A 22,771-nucleotide genomic window follows, 5' to 3' on the forward strand; every position below is an offset into this window, starting at 1 on the left:
AAATGGCTCTTTTTATAGATAATTTAATCAAGATAAATAAAGACAAAGTCAATCTCAATTCCAATGGTGAAGACTTCACCCTTTAATATTTCTTAAGTAAGTACAAAAATTCACACACAAAAAATGCCAACAAGGCAGTTTCATCAAATGTGAACCATGTAGTATATGATACATTTTCAGTTGACTTTTTAAGATGCATAAACAATATAGTATCTGGTTTGGAGAACATTGGGAAAGACAGCAACATTGTCATTAACATCAGCAGTAAAAGGTGTGCAACAACAGCAGCAGACTTAATCAAAGGACAAGTCGTGTGTATAAAACTTCTGTTTAACAGAAATTATTTATTGCCTCAGCTTAGCACAAAATGTTTTTTTTAATGAAGATAATATTATTTTTAAGGAGAAAAGCTTATTTATTGAGTCAAAAAACTGTTCAGTGATCAAAAAAAAATGTGTGAATGAAATATTAAATATTTTGTGCAATTCTATTTAATTTGGCAAACATACAATGCTGTGAAATACAGTTATACATCAATTATACACAAACAACAGCAAAATATCACCTGTTTTATACAAAAATTATCTCATTTACAAAATTATGTAATATATAAATTATTTTCAGGTATACAGGTATCAGCAGTTTTATATAACATTATCACATACATGTAAAGCCACATTTAACAATTCTATTACTCGAGGACCTAAAAATTCATTTTAAATAACAATTATCCATTTCAATTAATATACAATTATTGCCTTTTGGTGAAGTCAATATGTGGATATATCGACCTGATAAAAGCGATATCGACCGAGGGACACATATCAACAGAACTTAAAAGGCAACAATTGTTTTATTATTAAATCCAGCCTACTCATAAGTATAAACATTAAATACAAATATCTACAGGCTTTGGTCATTTTTCGTGGTAAATTGTGTACAATGTCTGTGGGAGGTTAGTATGTGTTTTTGGCTCCGCCTTCAAGTCAATACAAATTTTTTATCATTGATCATGTGACTACATCTAGGCCAATGGAAAGGACTGTAAATATAGATTTAATAATGAAACAAAATCTTTTCAAGCCAGACAGCATTGTAAGGCTACCTTAATAAATATCAGAATAATGGTTTACATACAAACCAAATATGTTACACTGAGGCATTTTTTAGTTCTTCATTACAAAAATGCACATAAGATACATGTTGTCATTAAAATATGAATACAAATAATGCTGTTGTACAAAAATATGTCACTCTAGAATAAAAATGTTTTGGAATGTAGAAAATGGTTGTTCTTCCTTATAACAAGAAATCTATCAAAAATGATTTATATTTTTCATCACCAACAGTTTTCCTACATAATACAAGGACTGATGATATTATAAATATAGAAGGTCAAGACAACTATTTGTAAAAATCAAATATATTTTATGGCATTCCAAGAAAACAACCTACCTGGTACACTACATTAATTTAGGCATTGCATCAATTTAAGTTTGTGTTACTACAAACTCACGCTTCTTAGGGTTTGTTCTTCTTGCAATAATCCTGCTGAATATTCATGATTGTTTTAAATTCACTTCTTGCTCTTTATATGAATATTAGTTAAAATAAAAGCATTGTAAATCAATCCCAATTTATCACTTTCATACTTCATGTACATTACATTATCTAAGGCAACAATTTAACAAAAGATCAATATCTGATGCAGCATAAATATATGGTATTTTAAAAATGTAAGTTACCGTCAATTTGCAATGATAATTTTAAGACACGTTTTTATTAAGGCTAACAATAATGGGTAAAGGCCAACTAAATATTGTCTTATATAAGCAATTATAGACATAAAATACATGCATGCAAGAGGTATATAGTATAACAATGAATTTACAATGAAAACTATATAACAATACAATAAATGATGTTAACTTTCAACTATACAGAAAGACATTCGATAACTGGTTAAATCTTAACAATTAATAATTAACATTTTTGTAGAACAGTTATTTTATACATTTTTCGAAAACTTTACACTTGTTTATTACAAAACAGCATTACCTACCTGTGGTTTCAAATAACCAGCATTTATTTTCTGCAATAAATCAACTTTAAAACATTTAAAATTATTTATTAAATTTCGTTCTTCAAAAGTGCAGTTTTTGTTCTTGATAAATCATTTTAAATTACAATTTAGAAATTTTATAACCATGGAAACATTTAGATTTTGATCTCATACTTACTTGAACTATTGACTGGTTATATCTCACATTAATTTGATATGGTGATTTGATAGACACCAGCAATATTTGCTTTGTTAAGAATTCTTGCATCAGAGCTGGTTATACTTCTTGGGGTTTTATTGTTTAAAATTTCCTAGTTGCTCTGTTTTCAAAATATTTGCGGAAGAACACCATCATGAATATCATCCCATCTACAATACTGGTATCATATTCAAATGTGCTCCAGATGGAATGTTTAAGAATTATAAATGCATAAAAAATGTAATATAGCTTACAATTTGGGGCTATAACACCTTGATTTTATTATGATGGTTTATTGACAAAGTTGTGTCTGCCTGTCACTCACTCTATGGAAGAAGATCTAAGTACATATTGGAAGAAGATCTAAGTACATATACACAAAAATATATATAATTTTGTGACAAAGAAAACATAAAATAATGTAACAAAAGAAATAAAATTTACATAAAATAAAAATGTGGATCACAGCCTTAGCTTCTGATGAGTTGGTTCAGACTGAATATATTCTTCTCTTACAGTGCCAGTTTACTTCCCATCTAGTCTAGGATTCCAAAATACTTTGACAAAATATCAATTTGAAAATCTTTTTTGTTTTTAAAATAGGATCCCCGAAAGCATTGAGCTTAGCAAAAGACTTAGTTGCTGCATTTGTCTGAAGTATATTGACAGTATATATATTACTTGGTTTTCAGTTTAAAAAATTGGCTATATTCACCCATTTTCAGTCTTCATTTACAAATTAACCTCTCCAAAATATTCCAGCTAATTTATAAATGTCCATGTCGGATTTCTGCCTTTTGTAATAGGTAGATATTATTCCATATTAACAAGAGTCAAAATTCCAGGAATTATGTATTTTTCACTTTTCATTGGAAAGGATGCACAATTACACATGCTGAAATTGATATTCAGTTCTTCATTGACCAACAGGTGTGTGAAAGAACTGTCAGAGAGAAATATACATCCGAACAAATCAAATCAAACATAATAATAAACCTATGAATCTAGATGTTACAGTGTAATTTACCTATCTATACTAATAAATGGACATTGGATGAAATAAAGCTACTAATGCAGTTTAAAATACTCAAAAGTCCCGTAACAAAAGCTTCTATTCCATATGGCAACAACAGACTTTAAAAAAATAATTTGTGTCATTTTCAAGAACTGACTGGTTTTACTGGACAGCTGTGCATAACTGCATAAATGGAGGATATTTCTGAGTAATTTGTCAAACAGCAATTTATTGTACAGCACAATATTAATATACAGAAATATGTACAGTTTTTCTCATAAATGTAGGACTCTGTGGCAGTGCAGATTTCTATAAATGTTAAGCAGATTATAGAGTATAATTTTTTTTTCTTGCATATTCTTGGTTCATGTAATACTGTTGAATACAATTTATAAATATGAGCCGTGCCATGGGAAAACCAACATAGTGGGTGTGCGACCAGCATGGATCCAGACCAGCCTGCGCATCCGCGCAGTCTGGTCAGGCTCCATGCTGTTCGCTTTTAAAGCCTATTGGAATTGGAGAAACTGTTAGCGAACAGCATGGATCCTGACCAGACTGCGCGGATGCGCAGGCCAGTCTGGATCCATGCTGGTCGCACACCCACTATGTTGGTTTTCCCATGGCACGGCTCATATATTGTTACAAAGTTTATTTTCATAGATTTTATGTATATATAGGATATAGACATATTAAGTAAAAATGGGTACGTTAAATAAATTATGCACCACAGACATCATGTCCTGTATGTCAGAGACAGACTAATAACTTCAATAACATTCTAATTTGAACTGTTGCTATGGTTACCTGGATATGAAGTATTAGGATTTCTTAATCATAAATAATCCACATCAGAACTTGAACAGCAAAAAATTCACTTTATTTTGGTGTCATTAAAACTACACCAAAATATAAAAATACCCCCTTGCTTGAGTTTCTGACATTCTGACCTTTCTCAATGCAGTTTTTACAATATATCCACACAAATGCTGAAATTTGGTATACAGTATAATTTATTTTGATAAGAAAATATAAGGATGGTAAATATATTCAGCAGGGACAGAGAAATGAAAGTCATATGGTACAAACAAACTCCTGTCACTTGCACGTTTAAAACAACTGCATTGATGAATGCACATAGTGTCAATTAGAACATAAACTAGGTTGTCTTGCATCGTTAGAAGGTTAAACAGGTGATTGATCTGTAGTTGGTTGGATTCACACTCCTGAAAACAGAAAACAAGACAAACTGAAATTTCACAGATTCTTTATTCAAACTTACCAATTTTGAAAAAATCTTTCTTAATTTACACATTAAAAATGTAGAATAATTAGGCAAGAAAAAAATACCATGTCCAAAATGACTTGAATTTATTATCATATAAGTAAATCACATCTTACCTTACTGCTTACAATTTTCATCACTATATTAAAAAATTATAGTACCCGGTAAACAAGAACCATGAAACTATAGTGTTAATATATAATTATTAAAATTTAATCAAATGATCAGATAATCAAGCCTTCATGTTGTATATCATCTGATAAACCATGGTCAAGAGTTAAGATATGCAGGAATTAAACGAGAGGTTAAATATCCGAGCACCTGAATGATGAACAAATATTTTTGGTAAACCAAATGATAAACCACAAGGTCTCTAACAAACTGATAACACCTATGCTAAACTTTATCCATCAGTGTGGCAAAGAATATGATGTCACGCTGCTATTATGTCATAATTGATGTGGTCTGAGCATCAACCATTGTTTATTGAAGAAAATAAAATGCTTGACATACTTTTGATAGTACTTTGTCAACTGACAAAAAAATCAAGCCAGGGATAACACATGTTTTCTTATGTTGTAACATCTTCAGAATTCTGTGTGATTAACTGGTGTCTGAGCCTGTTAGGGAGACGGCAACAAAAATCCACTTTCTGCAGATGGTATAACAAGCAATCAACATGTGTTAACACTAGTCTAGCATAAAACATTGAAGAAGCTAAATAAAATGAGTCTTATGTCAGTTTTAGTGTTCATTTCCTTTTAGACTTGTATAATAGAGGGCTCTTATACCTTAAAATTTTGCCATGGAGTAGGCACATATAACAAGAGCTGTGGAAGGGTAGCAATGCTTGACTATTCAAAAGCATTTTCACAAAAAAGTTGAATTAATGAATATAGAAGTCAAAAAAGAGGAATGATTTTTTAAAAGTACTGAGATTCCAGCTGACGTTCAAAAACTTTACCAAACAGGGGCATAATTTTGTAAAAATGCCAAGTACAGGCATGGAACCTGTGCACTGCATGTCAGATCATCATGATGAACAATCGTGTGAAGTTTCAATCCATTACTAAGAGTGATTACTCAGACCAGTTAAAAATAAAAACTTTGGATTCAAAAGCTGGCACAGATGCCAGAGAATGGGTCCAAAAGCTCTACCTGTTCTTCAAATATTCAAGTTTAAAATGTGTGTGAACAGCAAATGATCTTATTAAAACACATTTCATCCTATCTCATTTACCCTTAGAAAACAACTATGACAGCAATTTTATGCTAGAATCAAACATACATGAGTTCTCAGTGCTTTACTCTGAATCAGAACTTTGCCAGTAAAAACTTTATGTAACTTTAACCAAAAAATTCTAAGTTAAAAAGGGACATAACTCTGTCATAATTCAACAAGAGTTATGGGGATTATTTCACTGGTGTAACTTTATGTAAATAACATTTAATTCAAATAAACAGCTTTTGAAATAACAGAGATATTTGGATTATCAAAACTTTAACAGATTAAGAGTAATTGTTTGGGCTAGTGCATATTCTTTTCTGTAAATGTCGAACTTAAAATAGCTTTCAAGTATTCAACAGTGTAAAAGATATAGACATCTTTAAGTAAAAATGGTCAGTTAAAAAAGTTGGAGGACCAGCAACGTCTCGTCCTATTTAAGACAGCTAATAGCTTAATAATCTAATTCGAACTGTGCTAATGGTTAACCGTAATGGAGTTATGGATTGCTTAGTCTAATCACATCATGACAGAAAAAGTTACTAAGTTCTAAAACCTACATCCAAATATAAAATACCCTGCTGAGTTACATGACAATCTAATCTTCCCAATCATTTCTACAATACCCAACAACAAATGCGAATTGGTATACAATAATTATTGATAAAAAAATAAGATGGAGTTATCAGCAGACAGTGAAATGATAAGTCATATAGTACAAAAAACTCTGTGCACTTTGCACTTACACACACTGCATTGATGAATCACACAGTGTAATAGAACAAAACTACTTGCACCGTAAAGTAACGGGACTGATCGTAGTGGTGGATCACACCCGACGAAACAGACAACGAAATTGTCCAGATTCATCAAACTTACATTTATGAAAAATCTAGTTACTAAAAAATGTAAATGAAAGCAAAAAAATACCATGCGACATGCTTGATTGATGTCAGATAAGTAATGAACATGTGTGTTAAATTTCATCACAATTAACATTAAGTATACAAGAGCATAACAGCTTAATGACATAAACTTAACAAATGTCATAATCAAACTCATGTGGCATAATTTGAAAACAGTCAAAGAGTTAAGGAATTGCAAATAACGAGAGTAAAATATTACCCCTAGTGAACAAATTGTTGGTAAACCCAAATTAAACCACAAGTGGTTCTCAACAACGTTTACATACAAAACTTTAACCATCAGTGTGGCAAGAATATGGATGCACGCTGCAATGTCATACGATGGGCGAGCCCATAACCTTGTTATTAGAAAAAATCGCTGACATAAAAACTTTTCACACAAAAAATCAAGCAGGATAAACCCTTGTTTCTATGTTGTAAGACTATAAATTTGTAATATAACAGTTAAGATTTAGAACTCAACAAAACCCCACTACTCAGATGTATAACAGCAACCCAACATAGTAATATTTAAGTCCTTGAATGAAGCATTAATAAAGATTTGATGAAATATGATCATTCCTTTAAATGAAAAGAGCGTCTATACGTTAAAATGCCTGGAGTAGGCACATTAACAAGAGCTATGGGATGAGGTAGGAACTGCTTGACTACAGAAGCATTCTTCCCGAACAACGTTGATTACTGTACAAATCAAAGAGTAATATTTTTAAAACAATCCAGCTGACGCAAAACTATACCAGACACGGCCATCAATATTATGTAAAAATGCCAATTTACACGCATGGACCTTGACCTGATGTACATCTGAGTACTGCGCGTGAAGTTTTCAATCATATACAATGATACTCAGACCAGTTAAATTAAAAACATTGGTTACAAAGTATGGCCCACACGCCAGAAATGCCAAAGCTCTACCTTTTAAATATTCGTAAGTGTGACCTGATCTTGATTAAAACCTTTCATGCCTACTCGTCTTACTTGAAAACAACTATGCCAAGTTATTTGAAATCCATACATGTTACACAAGTTGTACCGATAGACGCCATCAAAACTTATACTTCCATTTAAGTTAAAGGGACTAACTCTGTAATCAAACCGACCTTGGGTTATGCCCGGCCGTCGTCTTATGTGAATAACATTTATAGCAATAAATTTGAAATCATATTCGATTACAAAATTAATGACGGACATGCCCATGCAATGACTCTACTTTTCTTCGAAATGTCGAGCTTGACCTTGACTCGGACAGGAAATAGCCAATGTTATCTACTACTTGTGTACAATTAAAAATTCAATGCAAGTTAATTAAAACCCATCTGTTTACAAGATATGACCGAAACAATAAAATTAGGTATAAACTTACAAAACCCCAAAACTCGACAACCGAGTATGAACACCAACAAGATTAAGTGCCTTCAAATAACTATACTCCCTAAAAGGGCATATATAAAAAATGAAAATCTGCTTAGAAATTATACAGAAAACTACATTCAATTTTTATATACATAGACTTTTAGCATAACCATTATGTCTAGGAATTTCCAGAAAATTAACTCTTCCTTTATCGTTACCCCAAAAATAGGATTTTTGCAACTCGGTTTGAAATCAAAGTCTGAAAGGCAAGAATTTAACTAACTTGCAAGTTACCTTAATGTTAAAATATAAAGTTCTATTTAATTGCCTAAAACACAAAGTCACAAAGACAGACAGACTGACAAACGACACAAGGTACCAGTATCACTGAGTGGCAATCTTGTACAGGTTGTGTATCTTATCTGGCACTAATCTGTAATACATCAACTTCTTACTTAACTATCCCACATTAAACTAACATAGGTATATTGCAATTGTACTTGAGGAGATGGGTTGACAGAGAGGTGACATCTACATTTTTGTTGCCATAAAAGTTTACAGATTTCAGGAAAAACAGATCATTTAATTTTACAGGACTTTTTTTTGTATTTTTATAAATACATGTAGACAAATAAATAAATAATTTTTATATCAGACACGAGTGGGCCATTTATAAAAGTCAAAATTAGCATCATGTAAAAATAACCTGTTACTTGGCAGCAATAAGTAAGTGCCTACATATGATCTAATAAAGTTGTTCTGATCACCTTCAATTCATCAAAAATTTTGTATGAAGCAAAAATATTTTGATTTGTATTGTACCTCAAAACAATGTCCTATGGGTCTCTATCAAGCAAGTCGATGTAAAGTTATGTTGGTATCTGATATAAATGGCACGTTATATGAAATGAATTATGCAAATTAATCAGCATATATGCATTGCCTGCTTCTTTTTTAATGCAGCTTATGACTTTAAGCAATGAATTGTATAAATTATGCAACAAATGAAGAATAAATATTTGAAACATATAGATGAAGCAAAAACGGCGGGAACAAGCAGTTACCATAGCAACCGTCTCATGCGTATACCAACTCACCCTTAACTCTCTCATACTCGACCTGTCAGGGCTTTTGCTTGCACAGCTTTTAAAATATCGGCCTGGTGTCTAATCACCATAATAAAATAAAGCGTAAGTTATTTTCAACATCAAGCTAAGCTAGGAGTAATTTCAAATGAAAAACTTGTATTGCTTTGTGATGAACTTTCAGGTATTTTGTATGAAATACTGATCCAACCCATTACTTCATAATTTTGGTAACAGGAAAATCCTGTCATTGAATTTCAATTTCCTTCATATTGTACACAAACTGAAAAGTTCACCAACTAAGAATTTGTTTTTTTAATAAAAATGCTTTAACAATAAATCAATCTAGTTTGATATCTAAGATTGGGGTAGATATATATTATGCAATACAGAATAGCATATCAATGAGAAAATATAAAGAAATATCACAAAATCTGTATGAAAAATGTATAATAGGGGACAAAGTAAAAATAAATAAAATTATAAAGGCAGTTTGATATTGTTTGATACATATCTACATACACTCTTCATGAAATGAAAAATGTATTTTTGGAAACGATTATGTCATATTTTATCTAATGCCGTTATTGAACAGATCTTATGTCACATGTTATTCTAAAATTCTTATTTTCTAAAGACGATGGAATGCAAAAATCTAAAAAAATTATGTTTGGTTCTTGTGTTTGATTTTTATAAAATGATGTCTCATAGAGATAACACATGTTTCTCTGCTACAAAACAAAGTACAATGAGCACATGTATATGTGACTTATAATTGAAAAAGTTCCAAGAATATGCTAATGAATCAAACAATATAAAATTTCATGCAATAATCACCCACTGCAGCAGCTAGCTAAAAGCTTTTAAGCTTTTCACGTGGTATACTTTGCAAAAAAAAACATCAGCATCAAAATAACTATTGCAGTCAAAGAAAATATCTGTATCGTAAACTAGCATGCTTAATAAACACAAATTCACTTCAAATTTCAATTCTGATAATGTAAAGCTCTTTCACGGAGTTATTGGCAGCACTGATTTCAAAATATCAAGTGCATCTATTTCTATTGGTATAAGTGTACACTGAAACAATTATATCTCTAAACAGTGCATAGATAAAAGTAGTCAAATACATGGTGCTGAAATATACTGAAAATAAAAATGGTTGTGATGCTGCATTGTATTCAAGCTTTCTCCATAATTAAACTGAAACGATAACAATAAATTGAACTGAAATATTATGTACGTACTTCATAACATTTTGGTTGATTATAGACGTCATTGGCTTGCTCTTTGGTCCCTGGGATGGCATAAAAGTCTTTCCGCTTTTGTTCACTATATTGACTGAACGGACGACCTTCACCTTGTAAGGATCTGCTGAGTGACTTGGGTAAGGATCAAAAGTACCAATCTTTGCACCTCCAGGCTAGAAAGCAATATGATACATTAACTTATTTTTAAGTGAAAGATTTGATACATTTATTTACTTTAATTAAGTGAGACAATACATTTTTGTATTTATTAGCCTAACTGAAAAAAAAACAACAAAACAAACTGTATCCATTAACATGACAGTTTGTTAACAAGGGCTCTTTATAAAAATACATATTCCCGATATGATGGCATGTTAGAGGCTGCGAACTGGGTATGTAATTTTGTATGCTGTGACCTTGACCTTTGACCAAATGATGTCAAGTACAGGCAACCATCTCATGAAGACAGCGGTCACAGGCTCAAGTATTTTCCAGTAATTTATCAGAAATTGCCTTCAATCTCAAGGTTACTGTGACCTTAAACTTTGAGGTAATGACACCAAAATTACAGGAGTTATCTCATGACAACAGGCAATCATTCTATGAAATTTGAAAGCCATATGGATCAGAAAACATCTCAATTTCAAGTTCACTGTGACTTTCAATCTGTTGACTCTCAAACCATCAGAGATCATCTGTGACCACTGGCAATAGTTCTATGAAATTAAAAAGCAATGTATTAGGCATAAGTGTTTTTTAGTTGTTTGGCAGAAATTGTTTGTGAAATGGCTACGACATTGTTCCTTTAAATGCAATGTACCACCATAATCACTGACTTTGTTGAAGGTAAATTTTCAAAAACCTTTCATCTTTTTTGAAATATCCAAGACTGCACATACAGTGTGGTATTACATCAAGGTAAATGTATTATCAAGTTTGACAATCATATAAAACTGGCTTCCCTGAAAATAGGAGTTAAATAGACATGTTCAAACTACTTGGAATGTAACAGTTTCAATCAAGATTCAGAAATATGACACTGTCCCTGACAAGCTTTCAGGAATGTCAACAATTTATTAAACTTATAACAAACAATTTTATTTACCTGTGTTGATTGCAAACATGTATTTTAAAAGTTGTAAGTTTTATTCAAAACCTACTGAAACTATTTGTATAACACTACCGTTAGACTAATGAGTCAAAGTTGTCTAATGACCTATAATTGTGTCAATGTGATGTTAAACCCAACAAAAACAAAAAGACTAGTGAGTCAGACTTAAGGTCTTATGTCATAAGTAAGTTCTACCTGCAAGACCATCTTATAGCAAAAATAAATATTTTCCTTACCTTTTTACCAGGAGAACTAGGCTTGAATGGTTTAGAGTCATCTTTTCTTGAAGCTATGCCAGCAGAAGAACTGCGCTTTGGTAACTTGTCTGAATTGTATGGGTTTACATCAAAATACGCTCTTGGATGCATGTTGAGTTTGAATGCCCCTCCTTTAGTTGCATTTTTGTGTGAAGCTATTTCTTTCTGCACATATGAAAAGAATAGTTTAAGGATACTTTTCACATGAAAATGAAGTATCTTTTTACATGAATAATATAAATATATAGATGCAATTAAAATACATGTTTATCCTAAACTAATATTTCCTTATATTTACATGTATTCTGCATTATTAAATCATATGATTAATAGAGATACATTGGAACTGGGAACTAAAATCCAAAGTGTTTTTTTTTTTTTTTTTTTATAACTTCTAACCGTGTGTTTAGACCATCACTACAACATATTATTAATATTGAATGTCAGAGTATGTCACTCACTTGTGGTGTCTTCTAGTTGGAAACAACACATCAAATTTAGTTCTCTCTTTTTCTATCATTTATTTTCTTTGAATCTAAAGTTTATTTTAACAAGCATTTATCAAGTTAGTTAAGTGCTCCTTAAACTCCTCTGTCTTTATTTTGTGATTTTTTCACATTCACATGTCGAGTCCAGGAAAAAAACAAGAGCTGTCACAGGAGACAGTTAGCTCCACTATTTTGATGCTGGATAGTGAAAAAGGCACATCTGAGAAAGCTGGAGCAATCACTGGAGTGTTTAATAACCCCAATGTGGATGATGACATTGGACAATAGTCTAAGTCTGAGTCAGATGTATTTAGAAATATCACATATAGAGTGAAAGTGTAACAAAACATTTACTTAGTACAAAAGCAACATAATTCATAGAATATTCCTGTAAGTGTAATGCATCCTCTGTCATATCAAGTGGCACAACTATTTTAAATTTGCATGAAATCAAGATAGAGCAAAAGTCCATCACAAAGTCAACATTAAATTCTAAGTAAACAGGGGGCATAATTCAAATATTGGTGCTACAGTTATGGCCCTTGTGGCACACAATATGGGTATTGATGTGTAACAACCATTTCAATTTTTTACCAAATTCATTCAACATGGTGAAAAAGCATCAAAATTAAACTGAAATTCCAAAGAAAAGAGCATTATTCATAAAATATTTCTGCTAGAGTTATGGACTTTTTTTCAAATGATGAAGGTGATAATGCAGGAGAGCTATTTTAAGTCTGAATAAAATCCATAAGGTAAGATATAGTTAATGTGCATCAAAAGTAAAAAGGGGGCACTGTTCATGAAATATTGGCACAAGAGTTATCACTCTTGTATCATTACGGTGTGTGTGATAATCAGGAACAACTATTTTAAATTTGAATCAAATCCATTCTGTGATAAGACATATATACTGAAATGCATCAAAATCAACCTGAAAGTCTAAGTAAGAAGAGGGCATAATTCATGAAAAATTGGTGCCAAAGTTATGGACCTTGTGTCGTATGATCTGGGCAATGATGTGAAAGAACTATTTTAAGTTCGAATTAAATCCATTTAATAATAACAGAAATGGAGTTAAAGTGCATTATTTTATGTTTTTCGGTGGTTTATCGAAATATAACGGTGAATTATATCCTGATAAACTCACTGGCCACTCAGTGAAAATTATCAAATCTGATACCCGGATTAACGTCAAAAAGTTTACCGAGCGTACTGAAAGCCGGAAACAATATGACGATGACGTCGTTAAAATGACGTCATCTTTGCGATGCTTCCTGGTAAAATTTCCCGCAAATTTCGACATTTTATTGAAATAAACACAACAAAAGTAAAGTTTTAGACATAAAATAAACAGAAAAATTGTTGGCACCGATGTAATATCACGGTAATTTCACTCGTGAACACCAACAGTTGTTATTTTCACTCGTGGCTGCGCCACTCGTGAAAATATCACTTTTGGTGCCCACTCGGTGAAATTATAACGTGATATTACACCGAAACCAACAATTATCCTCTATATAAAACTTTAACCAGTAAAATAATTTGTGAAAAACTGCTGTGAAAGTTATGGACCTTGTCTGATATGAAGTCAGTAATGATGAGGAATATATAATATTTCAAGTCTGAAGCAAATCCATAAAGAAATAACAGAAATAAAGCGAAAGTGCATCAAACTTGCACCAAGGTGTGGACGGGGATGCATACACAAAGGTAAGTGGGACAGCTCTCCATATACTGCGTATAGTTGAGTAAAAAGCCTTAACACAGATACCAATATTAACACAGGTACTAATACTAAGGCCTAAATGGCTCCAACGAACAAACTGCTATGGCTAGAACAGGTGCACACATTCTGGTATTTTTGTTCAGTCTTGTCAATTTGTTACCTTCATTTATCAAATATGAAAAACAAACTATTACAGATATATGCAAGCTTTTTTTTTTCAAAAGATTTTCAATTATCATCTACAAAATATACCACAAACCATATTGTTTTGTATGATTTGGTCTTATTTTGATTTGTTTGCCTGCTAAGACAGAGAAGTTTGCAAGATGAAGAGGATGTGGGTATCAAACCTTTGCAAGTTCCCGTGCCCGCTCATATCGATCACTCTGGTACGGAGGGTATGAGCCAATTGTTACACCAACAAAGCTGTTAATAAGACATATAAGCCAAACTCAGAAACACAAACTCAAACAATCACACAGCTCTAGCACAGATGGCTTACAAGTATTAAACTAAAACAATAAATTAACTGTACTGTTAAATTTTATACTGATTTTCATACATTTTGCGGCTTAGTTAATCCATGAAATCATGAAATTGAATTCCAATGAACAAATAGCCATTTTGCTCCGCCGCCCCCCCCCCCCCCCCCCCACACAACAAAAAAGGAAATTTCGCTGCCAAGAAAATACATGATTTTACAGTAAATAACTAATAATAGATTTAGCGTATTAAAACATGTAACAGGTTATAAATGTCCTCATTACCAAAATTCTTCTTTTTTTATCAAATTCTCCCTTTACAGTTTTAGCAGACCTGTGGTCAAGTTTTATTCATTTTTAAGTTTGAAGAAAGGTTTCCAAATTGTAAGCCACCTTTTGAATCTACTGAATAAAAAGTTAACAATAAACAATCAGCCATGTTAAGGTGCTGAAACAAATAAACAAATTCCCAGTATAGTGTGAACCCAATGCTACTTACAAGTTAAAACCGTTTGCAATGTCACAAATTAATGTGGTTTGTCATGGAGATTTTTTTTTCTTTCTTAAGTTGAACACTTGGTAGGCAAAATATGTTTTAGAATAATTGCCTGTTTTGTTGATTGAATGACACAGATATTTATATATTTTAACACTATTTATGGAACTAATCTTTTGGCTGAGTTTATGACTGAACTTAAATTTGACTGCTAAGAACAGTGTTCTAAATAATTCCAGGGCAATTTTCTATTTGTTGTCAAAGGAATAGCACAGCACATTATTCTGCTCTGGTACATTGTGTACCTAGCTCTACTGAGAGCTCTATCTAGATTAGGGCCTTAGTGGATAGGAATCATGACCTGTTATCCTATGTCGTAAATATTTACCAAAGTGATGTGTTGGGAGAATGGACTGTTGCACACTAAAATAACACAGTTGTGCCCTGAGACCTGTGGTATATTTCTATTTCGTTCAGAATGGACAGAAAAATACTATCAGTTTTCACATTAGTACAGCAAAGGGTGTTTAAAAACAAACTGTTAGAAAATATGCCGCCACTATTCTTTCAATATACTATTTTCAACCACATAAATATATAATAAAACTGCTAAATTTCTCCAGTTCTAGGTTGTCCTCTTCAAGACATTTAATTAAATACAAAATGTTATGACTTATTATTCTTATCTGGCAATAAAGTAAAGGATTATTTTCTACAGCTTAGCATTTCAGAAATTATGAAATCCTGCAGCCAGACAATTTTGAGAGAAATACTTAATATTTTAGAGCTCTAGGTAAATGTTGATATGTGGAAGAATATGGTATATTCAATTAATGCAACCAACTAGCCTGTGCAGCAACAGCAACACAATGAGCCACACCATGAGAAAACCAACATAGTGCATTTGCGACCAACATGGATGCAGACCAGACTGCGCAGAATCTATGCTGTTTGCTTTCAAAGCCTATTGCAATTAGAGAAACCGTTAGCGGACAAAATGGATCCTGACCAGACTGCGCAGATGCGCAGGCTGGTCTGGATCCATGCTGGTCGCAAATGCACTTTGTTAGTTTTCTCATAGCGCGGCTGAAATAGTTATAAATGTTAACAAAAACAGTGTTATGAACATGTTAAGTGGTCAAACAAGCATCAGATGATGTAGTTGAACACCAACCCTATTTAATTCTCTGTGCATATCATAGGAGTCACCCTGATATTGGGGGTACTTTCCTATGGTCACTGCTACATAGCTGAAATCCAAAAAATTTTAAGCATAATCATGTTGAAGCAATATTATACAATTAGTGCAGTTATATACACAGTCTGCTTTGTTTTCATTAGTTTATAATTTGAACTTACAAAATGTGTAGCATAGAAACTTTTCTCAAATGTAGAGAAATATTAAATTCTGTTTGTTCCAGCATAAGATCTAAAAATCTCTCAACAAGTAAACATCATCAGATTTGATATTTCATTGAGTAGCAAAGCAACAAGAGAAAGCATTTTAAAAAATCTGAAGACACTTTGATTTCATGTCATTTTAATAGTATTGCAAATGTTACTAATGCAATTTTCATGATATCACATTGTTTATATTGGAAAAGTTGTGTAATATAAGATTTTTTATTTATATTTAGATATGATATGAAAGGCACATTAAAAATGTGCTCTTGTTAGAATTCAAGACAATTCTAGATCTGTACTGCATTCTATCTGGTATTCTACCTTTTTGACCGTTATCATTATTTATTTCTTAATCATTACAGCTTGGCAAATATTTCTGAACCTAATTCAGGCACAGTAACTCTGACACTCTGAAGTAAGTTCAATTTTGGTGAAATTCATGTACCAATTTCAACTTTAGTTTATCTTAGGAAGGCCTGAATTTTGTAAATGTTAGATAAAATACATAAATACATACCCAAAGCCTGTTCCTCTTTTACCAGGATTTGTTATAACATTTTTACCAGAAGCTTTCTTGTCCTTTCCAGCTTTACTCACAGGGCTAAAGGCTGAAATTGGACCGCTCAGAGTTCCATAGTGATTTCCAAGCCCTGACCTGCAGTATGTCAAAAGATTAGATACATGTATGTTAAAAATAACTCATTTCAAGAACATTTATCTTCAAGTATATGACGTTTCATTCTTGACTACATGTGAAACACCACACAAACATTTAGTCAGATTAATGTTCCTTTTTTCATTTGGTCTTTTAAAAGAAGAAGACTTAGATTGAATTAATAAATCAAGTTATTATTCTATTTTATGAGGGCTAAGCATGGAAGTATTGTATCTTGTTATAATTTATATACAGTTACAATAGTTTCGCATTTATCCCTTAGAGCCATAAGTTATACAATTTATGATGGAACTAGTTTCCAAAGAAGACAAGATATCAGAAGTTAATTCATCAATTTTATAATAAAGGACAAAGTTCACTTAAGCCTTATATGGCCTATGCAATTTTGAAAATTTTCAAATTGGCTGTAATTTGCAAGAACTATATATTTTTTTGCTACCAAAATGTCTATCTACTATAAGTAATTTGGTTTTTATAAATAAATTTATTATTTTGTTCACAACATGTCAATGAATATTGCTGAAATCACAGAATTTTGGGAAAACTGGCAATTTTTACCATATTTAGGTCATATGACATATGGGAATGTTTTTAGTTGTGAGCACACTCAAGGACCACAAAAATATTTTGACCATTGTTCCACCTTATTTCACAGAATTTATGGTTATTTTTTTATTGTGGTCGACAATTGTGCTCATAGCAAAAATTTCAGATATGTTTGAAAATTAGATTAAAATCTGAAGGCTTACCATACCCATAATGTTAAAATTATTTTCAGGTATGTCCGATATTTTCTTCTAAAATGAATTTATTGTAAAATATTTTGTGCAGTTTGATAAAACAATACTACTTGATGAAAGAAAACATGTTCTTTACTAAATTTACAGACTTTCTGTTTTTAGGCCATTTTGGTGCAAAAGTGAACCTTCTCCTTTTACATTTATTTACATTTGTTTTTCTCCACTACTAGGTAAAAATGCTTTTCCAATATTTTTCTGTGCTTCTTTTAATCTGGATTGTCTTCGTATTTTGATGGGATCACTGAATGCTTCTCCTTCCAGGATTCTGCCAAATTTATCTTGAAAATAGCCTGTCTGTAATGCTGATCGTGTTTTGCTGCCGCCTGGCAGCATCTGTTTCCCCTTTGTTGCTGTTTCATTGAACTGAACTGAAATATGATATCTATGTGTGAAGTAACATTCCTTAAGATATATATTATTTTTAAGCTATTGTTAATGAACAGGTGACAGCTGTATTGCTGTCTATGAACTTCCAGTGCCATCTTGATAAGCTGAATGAGAATGGCTGAAAGTGCATGCAAGTGCTCATTTACGTCTTACATAGTTCATTTGACCAATTAATGGCTCATTTGGCTCATGTATACATGTTTATATGTTTCATTTTTACACAAATTCTGGTTCAAATGAATCAACCTGGTCCAAATGAGCCATGTCTAATACCATATTAGGCATATCCCAGACTCACCAGTTTCGACGCACATAACAAGCAACATGGCCGCGCTTTTTCATTCAGTAACATACGTAACTCTATTAGATGTTGCATGTGCACTAACCTTTTATGCATTGAATCATACCAATAACATCTTATTCTAAACAACTGACTGCCAGAAATCAAAAGGTAAACAACAACTAGTGTGGTCGGCCATACTTTTTTCTAACACACCTATTTCGACGCATCTTACATGATACTTGTAACGAAGCTTTTGATTGGCTTAAATAATTGTGCAATCACTGTAAGTAATGTGCTACACCATAACTGTCATGGATGCTGGAATAAAACTTGACACAAAAGCAGATGCAGGTAGATAATCAATATTAAGGCCAAATGATATAAATAAATCTGAAAACATTTTAACATTCATGAACATAAGGGGCTAAGAACATAAATAATCACTCTGCTTTTTTAATACACAAGGTCTGATGTTTTTTCTTTCATTTTTCTGGACTGCAGTGTTTACTGAGGAATTTGGCACATTTTGTTTTATACAAAACTTTAGATGAACACAGTGTTCGCAGCCTACTTGACATGAGAAAAAAAATGAAGTGTGTAGTAATGATCGCATTGATATTTAATGCATACACCTTCCAAAACAGTGCATAAAATGAGTGCGACTACATATGTCACATGGCAGTGATGAGACTTTGATAGCACCAAAGTCGGCTGCAGACGAACAACAAAATTTCCAGTAACTTTTTTAATCTAAGCTTCCACAGGGACATTTTTAAAATGGATGAAAATTTGCATTAGTAGAAACATTAAAAATCATGTATAGGGTAAATGTAAGTTGATAAATATCTTCAAATTCTGAACTTTCCAACTTTTTTTATCGGTAAAAGTAACCATGATGTTTTTTGTCATTACACCGAGTGACTACGTCATCGGAAACCCCAAGTTAATCGAGAACGAGGTCAAAACAAAAATGGCATCGAAACAGGTGTGCGTAAAATTACGTGGTGCGATGATATTTATACAATTATGAAGACCTTATACACGTTCTACATTATCATATTGAAAGACTTTAGATACTGACCATGTCCTGGCCTCTTATATTTATCATTTATGGTTACATATCCCATTTCTTGGAATAAACCCACTCTGTCCATGTCGGCTTTTCCACCTTTTTCACCCATTTTGGCTGTTTATTATTTTGAAGAACCAAAACCAAAGCTGTTTGCTACTCTCCTATCAACAGATTTACATTTACAGTTGCGTTTGTCTTTGCACCGCAAATATCAGTCTACACCTAATCAGTTTATTTAATTCAACTACATTGGTAAACTGATCTAGATTTCAATTTATTTCCAAAAATATATCCGCTTTCCGGTTTTGTTGAAACAATCGCTATGGTGATTCCCACAAACCAAGCGGAAACGGAAATTCAATTTTACCAATGTTAACAGAACATAACCGAATAATTTATTTCCCGCGAGAACAACTTTTATCAATAATTCGGCTGTAACATATAATCGGACAGTTTCAAAATTAACTGTTCGGATCAAAATTCAATCAGGTTATCTATTTTCTTCTTCCACAGTTCTGATACTGGTTGAATATGTCAATATTTATCTTGTTTTAGGTGGTGAATATTTTTCTCGATCCTGCATTAACAAAGAGGAAGGTGTCTGTATTTTGCAATTTTGGCCCAATTTTTCAGCTGTTCAGTAACCTGCATAACTATCTATCCATCTTTTTATACTTCCGAACTAATCCGACGTATATAGTTTATCAGCGGTGGCTGCAAATGTCGTAAATTAAAAAGCAGCCACTCGGCGACAGTAAGCTTGTCTAGCTTGCATAACGTGATAACAATAAAGATGGTACTTTCACTTTGAAAGACTGCTCCATTTTGCATTTTGTATACATATTTAGAAATACTCACTTTATAACATGATATCAAATTAAAACCCAATTGTTATATCTTAAGGCGCTAATATGTATGTCAGTATTACGCGACGTCTTTTAAGGTACTTCCGCAAATTGAAATTAGAAATTCATGTGAAAAATCAGAATCCTCGAAACAGCCTTCGAAATGCAAGGACACAAAAAATATACGATAAAACTTGAAAAGAAATATCTGTAGGTAAACTTGCGAGCATGAAAGTTACGTTGAACCCTATATCCACAGTGCTTTGGCAGAAAATGAGTGAACATTTTTGGTGCAAAATTTTAGTATCGTATGCATCCTAAATTGGTATAAAATATTTATTTTCAAATCAAAGAAATGCCAAAATAGTGCATACGAGCACTATTTTCCCAAGAAAATGTCGTTAAACATTCTAAGGCACAAAACACGTGCACAGTTTTTCTAAAATATTACGCTGCCATGTTTATTTCAAGAAATAAAATATATGATTGTTCTTTTACCTCAGATTTCCTTACTGAAATATATATGCCTCCTTATCCATGGTTAGAGATATCCATTTAGTATAGTTTTGCACTGTCCGATCTCCTTAATCTGTTACCGATCCTTTACATTTAAAGAATAAACGCAATGTGTAAAGCTACATTTTCGCTTTACACACCTCTCTCGGACAAGAAAGCCGTTTCACTTAAAATTTGTAAGCATCCGCTGACAAAATATTGATGAAAGATTGGAACTTTTTCTAAAATAAAGTTCAATTTCAATCATTTTCAAAAACTGTAAACATTGCACATTGTGTTGAATTTATAAATAAAACAAAAATCTCCCAAATAAGCCATTTTAGAACTTTTCCGGGAACTATACGTTTCAGCCGAACAACGCATTTCAAGATGACACAAAACTGATTTCTCTTTGTAAACAATGTCAAAGTTCACCTGAGGAACATTGCTGGAACAGTAAAAGTTCTTACTTGTTTCAGTTTTACGTCCTGTAGAAAATAATCAACTTTCAACTTTAAATGCATATATGTTATGATTATTCCAATATAAAAAACCGTCTGATCTTTTCCGTGAGAAATAAAACGAAGCAAATTTAACTATTTGTTTACACTTCAACCATGTGAAATTAAAGGCATGTACTATCACGAGACTTCCGTGCATTTTGAACCTCGTGGTGAATAAAATAAATTAACTTTAAAGTATGGTGTCTCAGCTGAGCCAGTTATTTGTAACGTTAATTTCAGAGAACATACAATAAAGAAGTGTTTATGAGATTATGCATATGTATGAATATTTACTAGTTTACTTTATATTAACGACGATAGAAAACAAGTGTGCACTCGGCAAATAGCAAGTCTATTATTTTCAGGTGTACTAAACACTCACCCAATGTTCGTAATTTTCAGTTAAAGAACTCATTATCATTGGTTCCGTAGACAGTCTTAGTACTGGACCGCTGCTTCCGCTGTCAACACCGCAGTAACCACTAATGTAAAGTCAGAGTCCATTTCTATGCCGGAATTTCAATACACATTTATTTTAGGGATAATACACGTTTTTTGTGTGTGCGTGTGTGTGTGTATTAACGTCTGCAGAAGACCGCGGAGTTGTTTCAGACCGAGACCGAGGGTCGCTATTGTTGCATAAAGATATATTTCACGACGATTTATGTATTGTTTTCATATGTGATGACATGACGAGTCCGGTACATTTTTTTACTTACCATTCCAGTTGTTCTTAGAAACGGTAAGCATGTTTTAAATATCCGTATCCAGGGCCCGGAAATAAACAACACTATCAAAAGCACATCCTGAAGGTTTTTAAGCGATTTTTTTTTATCTCTCATTATTACAATATAAAATTACCGATAATTGTTCATATCAGTTCACAGTTTGGTGGACTCGATCACAATTTCAAGAATAATAACTTTACATTCGAGTTATATTGGAGTACGGATGAGTACGAACGTAGTGTCATGTTTCCAAGCTGTTTATATAATTTCTTCGAGAAAAACATACTGACTGATACTTATCAAAATCATAAATATAATACCTAAAAACAAAGAATCACACACTCGTCAGGTAAACACGCAATTCTTTAAAATTCACGGTTGTCTACAAAATCTGAATTGACGCAGAGTTAAAAGGGGAGGGGGGGGGGGGGGGGGAGTATTTGGCGTTAGTTACTGATACAGTAAAACATTCTATGGTTTAGATTGCATATTTAATGCTTCAAGTAGAGGTTTTTATGAAAGAAATAACGCAGATACTAGATGTCAATATGCACAGAATTACATATACGTCCCTGGGAAAGCATTTCTAAAAATAAAATTAACAGCACGTGAATT

The 22,771-nt window shown here is 32.4% G+C and overlaps 1 protein-coding gene across 4 annotated transcripts; it reads right to left on the reverse strand.

Annotated features, from left to right (window-relative positions):
• Positions 1 to 54: 54 nt before the first annotated feature.
• Positions 55 to 19,938, reverse strand: LOC123563523 (UPF0602 protein C4orf47 homolog). Of its 4 annotated transcripts, none has more exons than XM_045356366.2 (8): positions 19,595 to 19,938; positions 17,992 to 18,211; positions 16,885 to 17,022; positions 16,138 to 16,213; positions 11,748 to 11,933; positions 10,398 to 10,573; positions 9,163 to 9,231; positions 55 to 4,502 (listed from the first exon to the last, which is right to left on the reverse strand). In XM_045356366.2, exons 1-7 carry the CDS (start codon positions 19,692 to 19,694, stop codon positions 9,174 to 9,176), a joined length of 954 nt encoding a protein of 317 aa, XP_045212301.2. In that variant the 5' UTR covers positions 19,695 to 19,938; the 3' UTR covers positions 55 to 4,502; positions 9,163 to 9,173. The 4 variants fall into 4 exon arrangements, with proteins under 4 accessions (XP_045212301.2, XP_045212300.2, XP_045212303.2 ...); XM_045356365.2 differs by lacking the exon at positions 16,138 to 16,213 and adding an exon at positions 14,336 to 14,411 and having other exon boundaries at positions 19,595 to 19,936; XM_045356368.2 differs by lacking the exon at positions 9,163 to 9,231 and having other exon boundaries at positions 19,595 to 19,936.
• Between the last annotated feature and the right edge of the window lie 2,833 nt (positions 19,939 to 22,771).

Source organism: Mercenaria mercenaria, chromosome 2 (assembly GCF_021730395.1).
Source record: "Mercenaria mercenaria strain notata chromosome 2, MADL_Memer_1, whole genome shotgun sequence".
Classification (NCBI taxonomy): Eukaryota; Metazoa; Mollusca; class Bivalvia; order Venerida; family Veneridae; genus Mercenaria; species Mercenaria mercenaria.

What these genes read in the sequence shown, in the direction of transcription:
- LOC123563523 (XM_045356366.2), bottom strand. Translation starts at nt 19,694, where the DNA reads ATGGGTGAAAAAGGTGGAAAAGCCGACATGGACAGAGTGGGTTTATTC. An exon ending in ATATAAGAGGCCAGGACATG is followed by an intron (nt 18,212 to 19,594) that starts GTCAGTATCTAA and finishes ATCATATTTCAG; the next exon opens with TTCAGTTCAATGAAACAGCA. An exon ending in CTAGTTCTCCTGGTAAAAAG is followed by an intron (nt 10,574 to 11,747) that starts GTAAGGAAAATA and finishes ATTGCTTTCTAG; the next exon opens with CCTGGAGGTGCAAAGATTGG.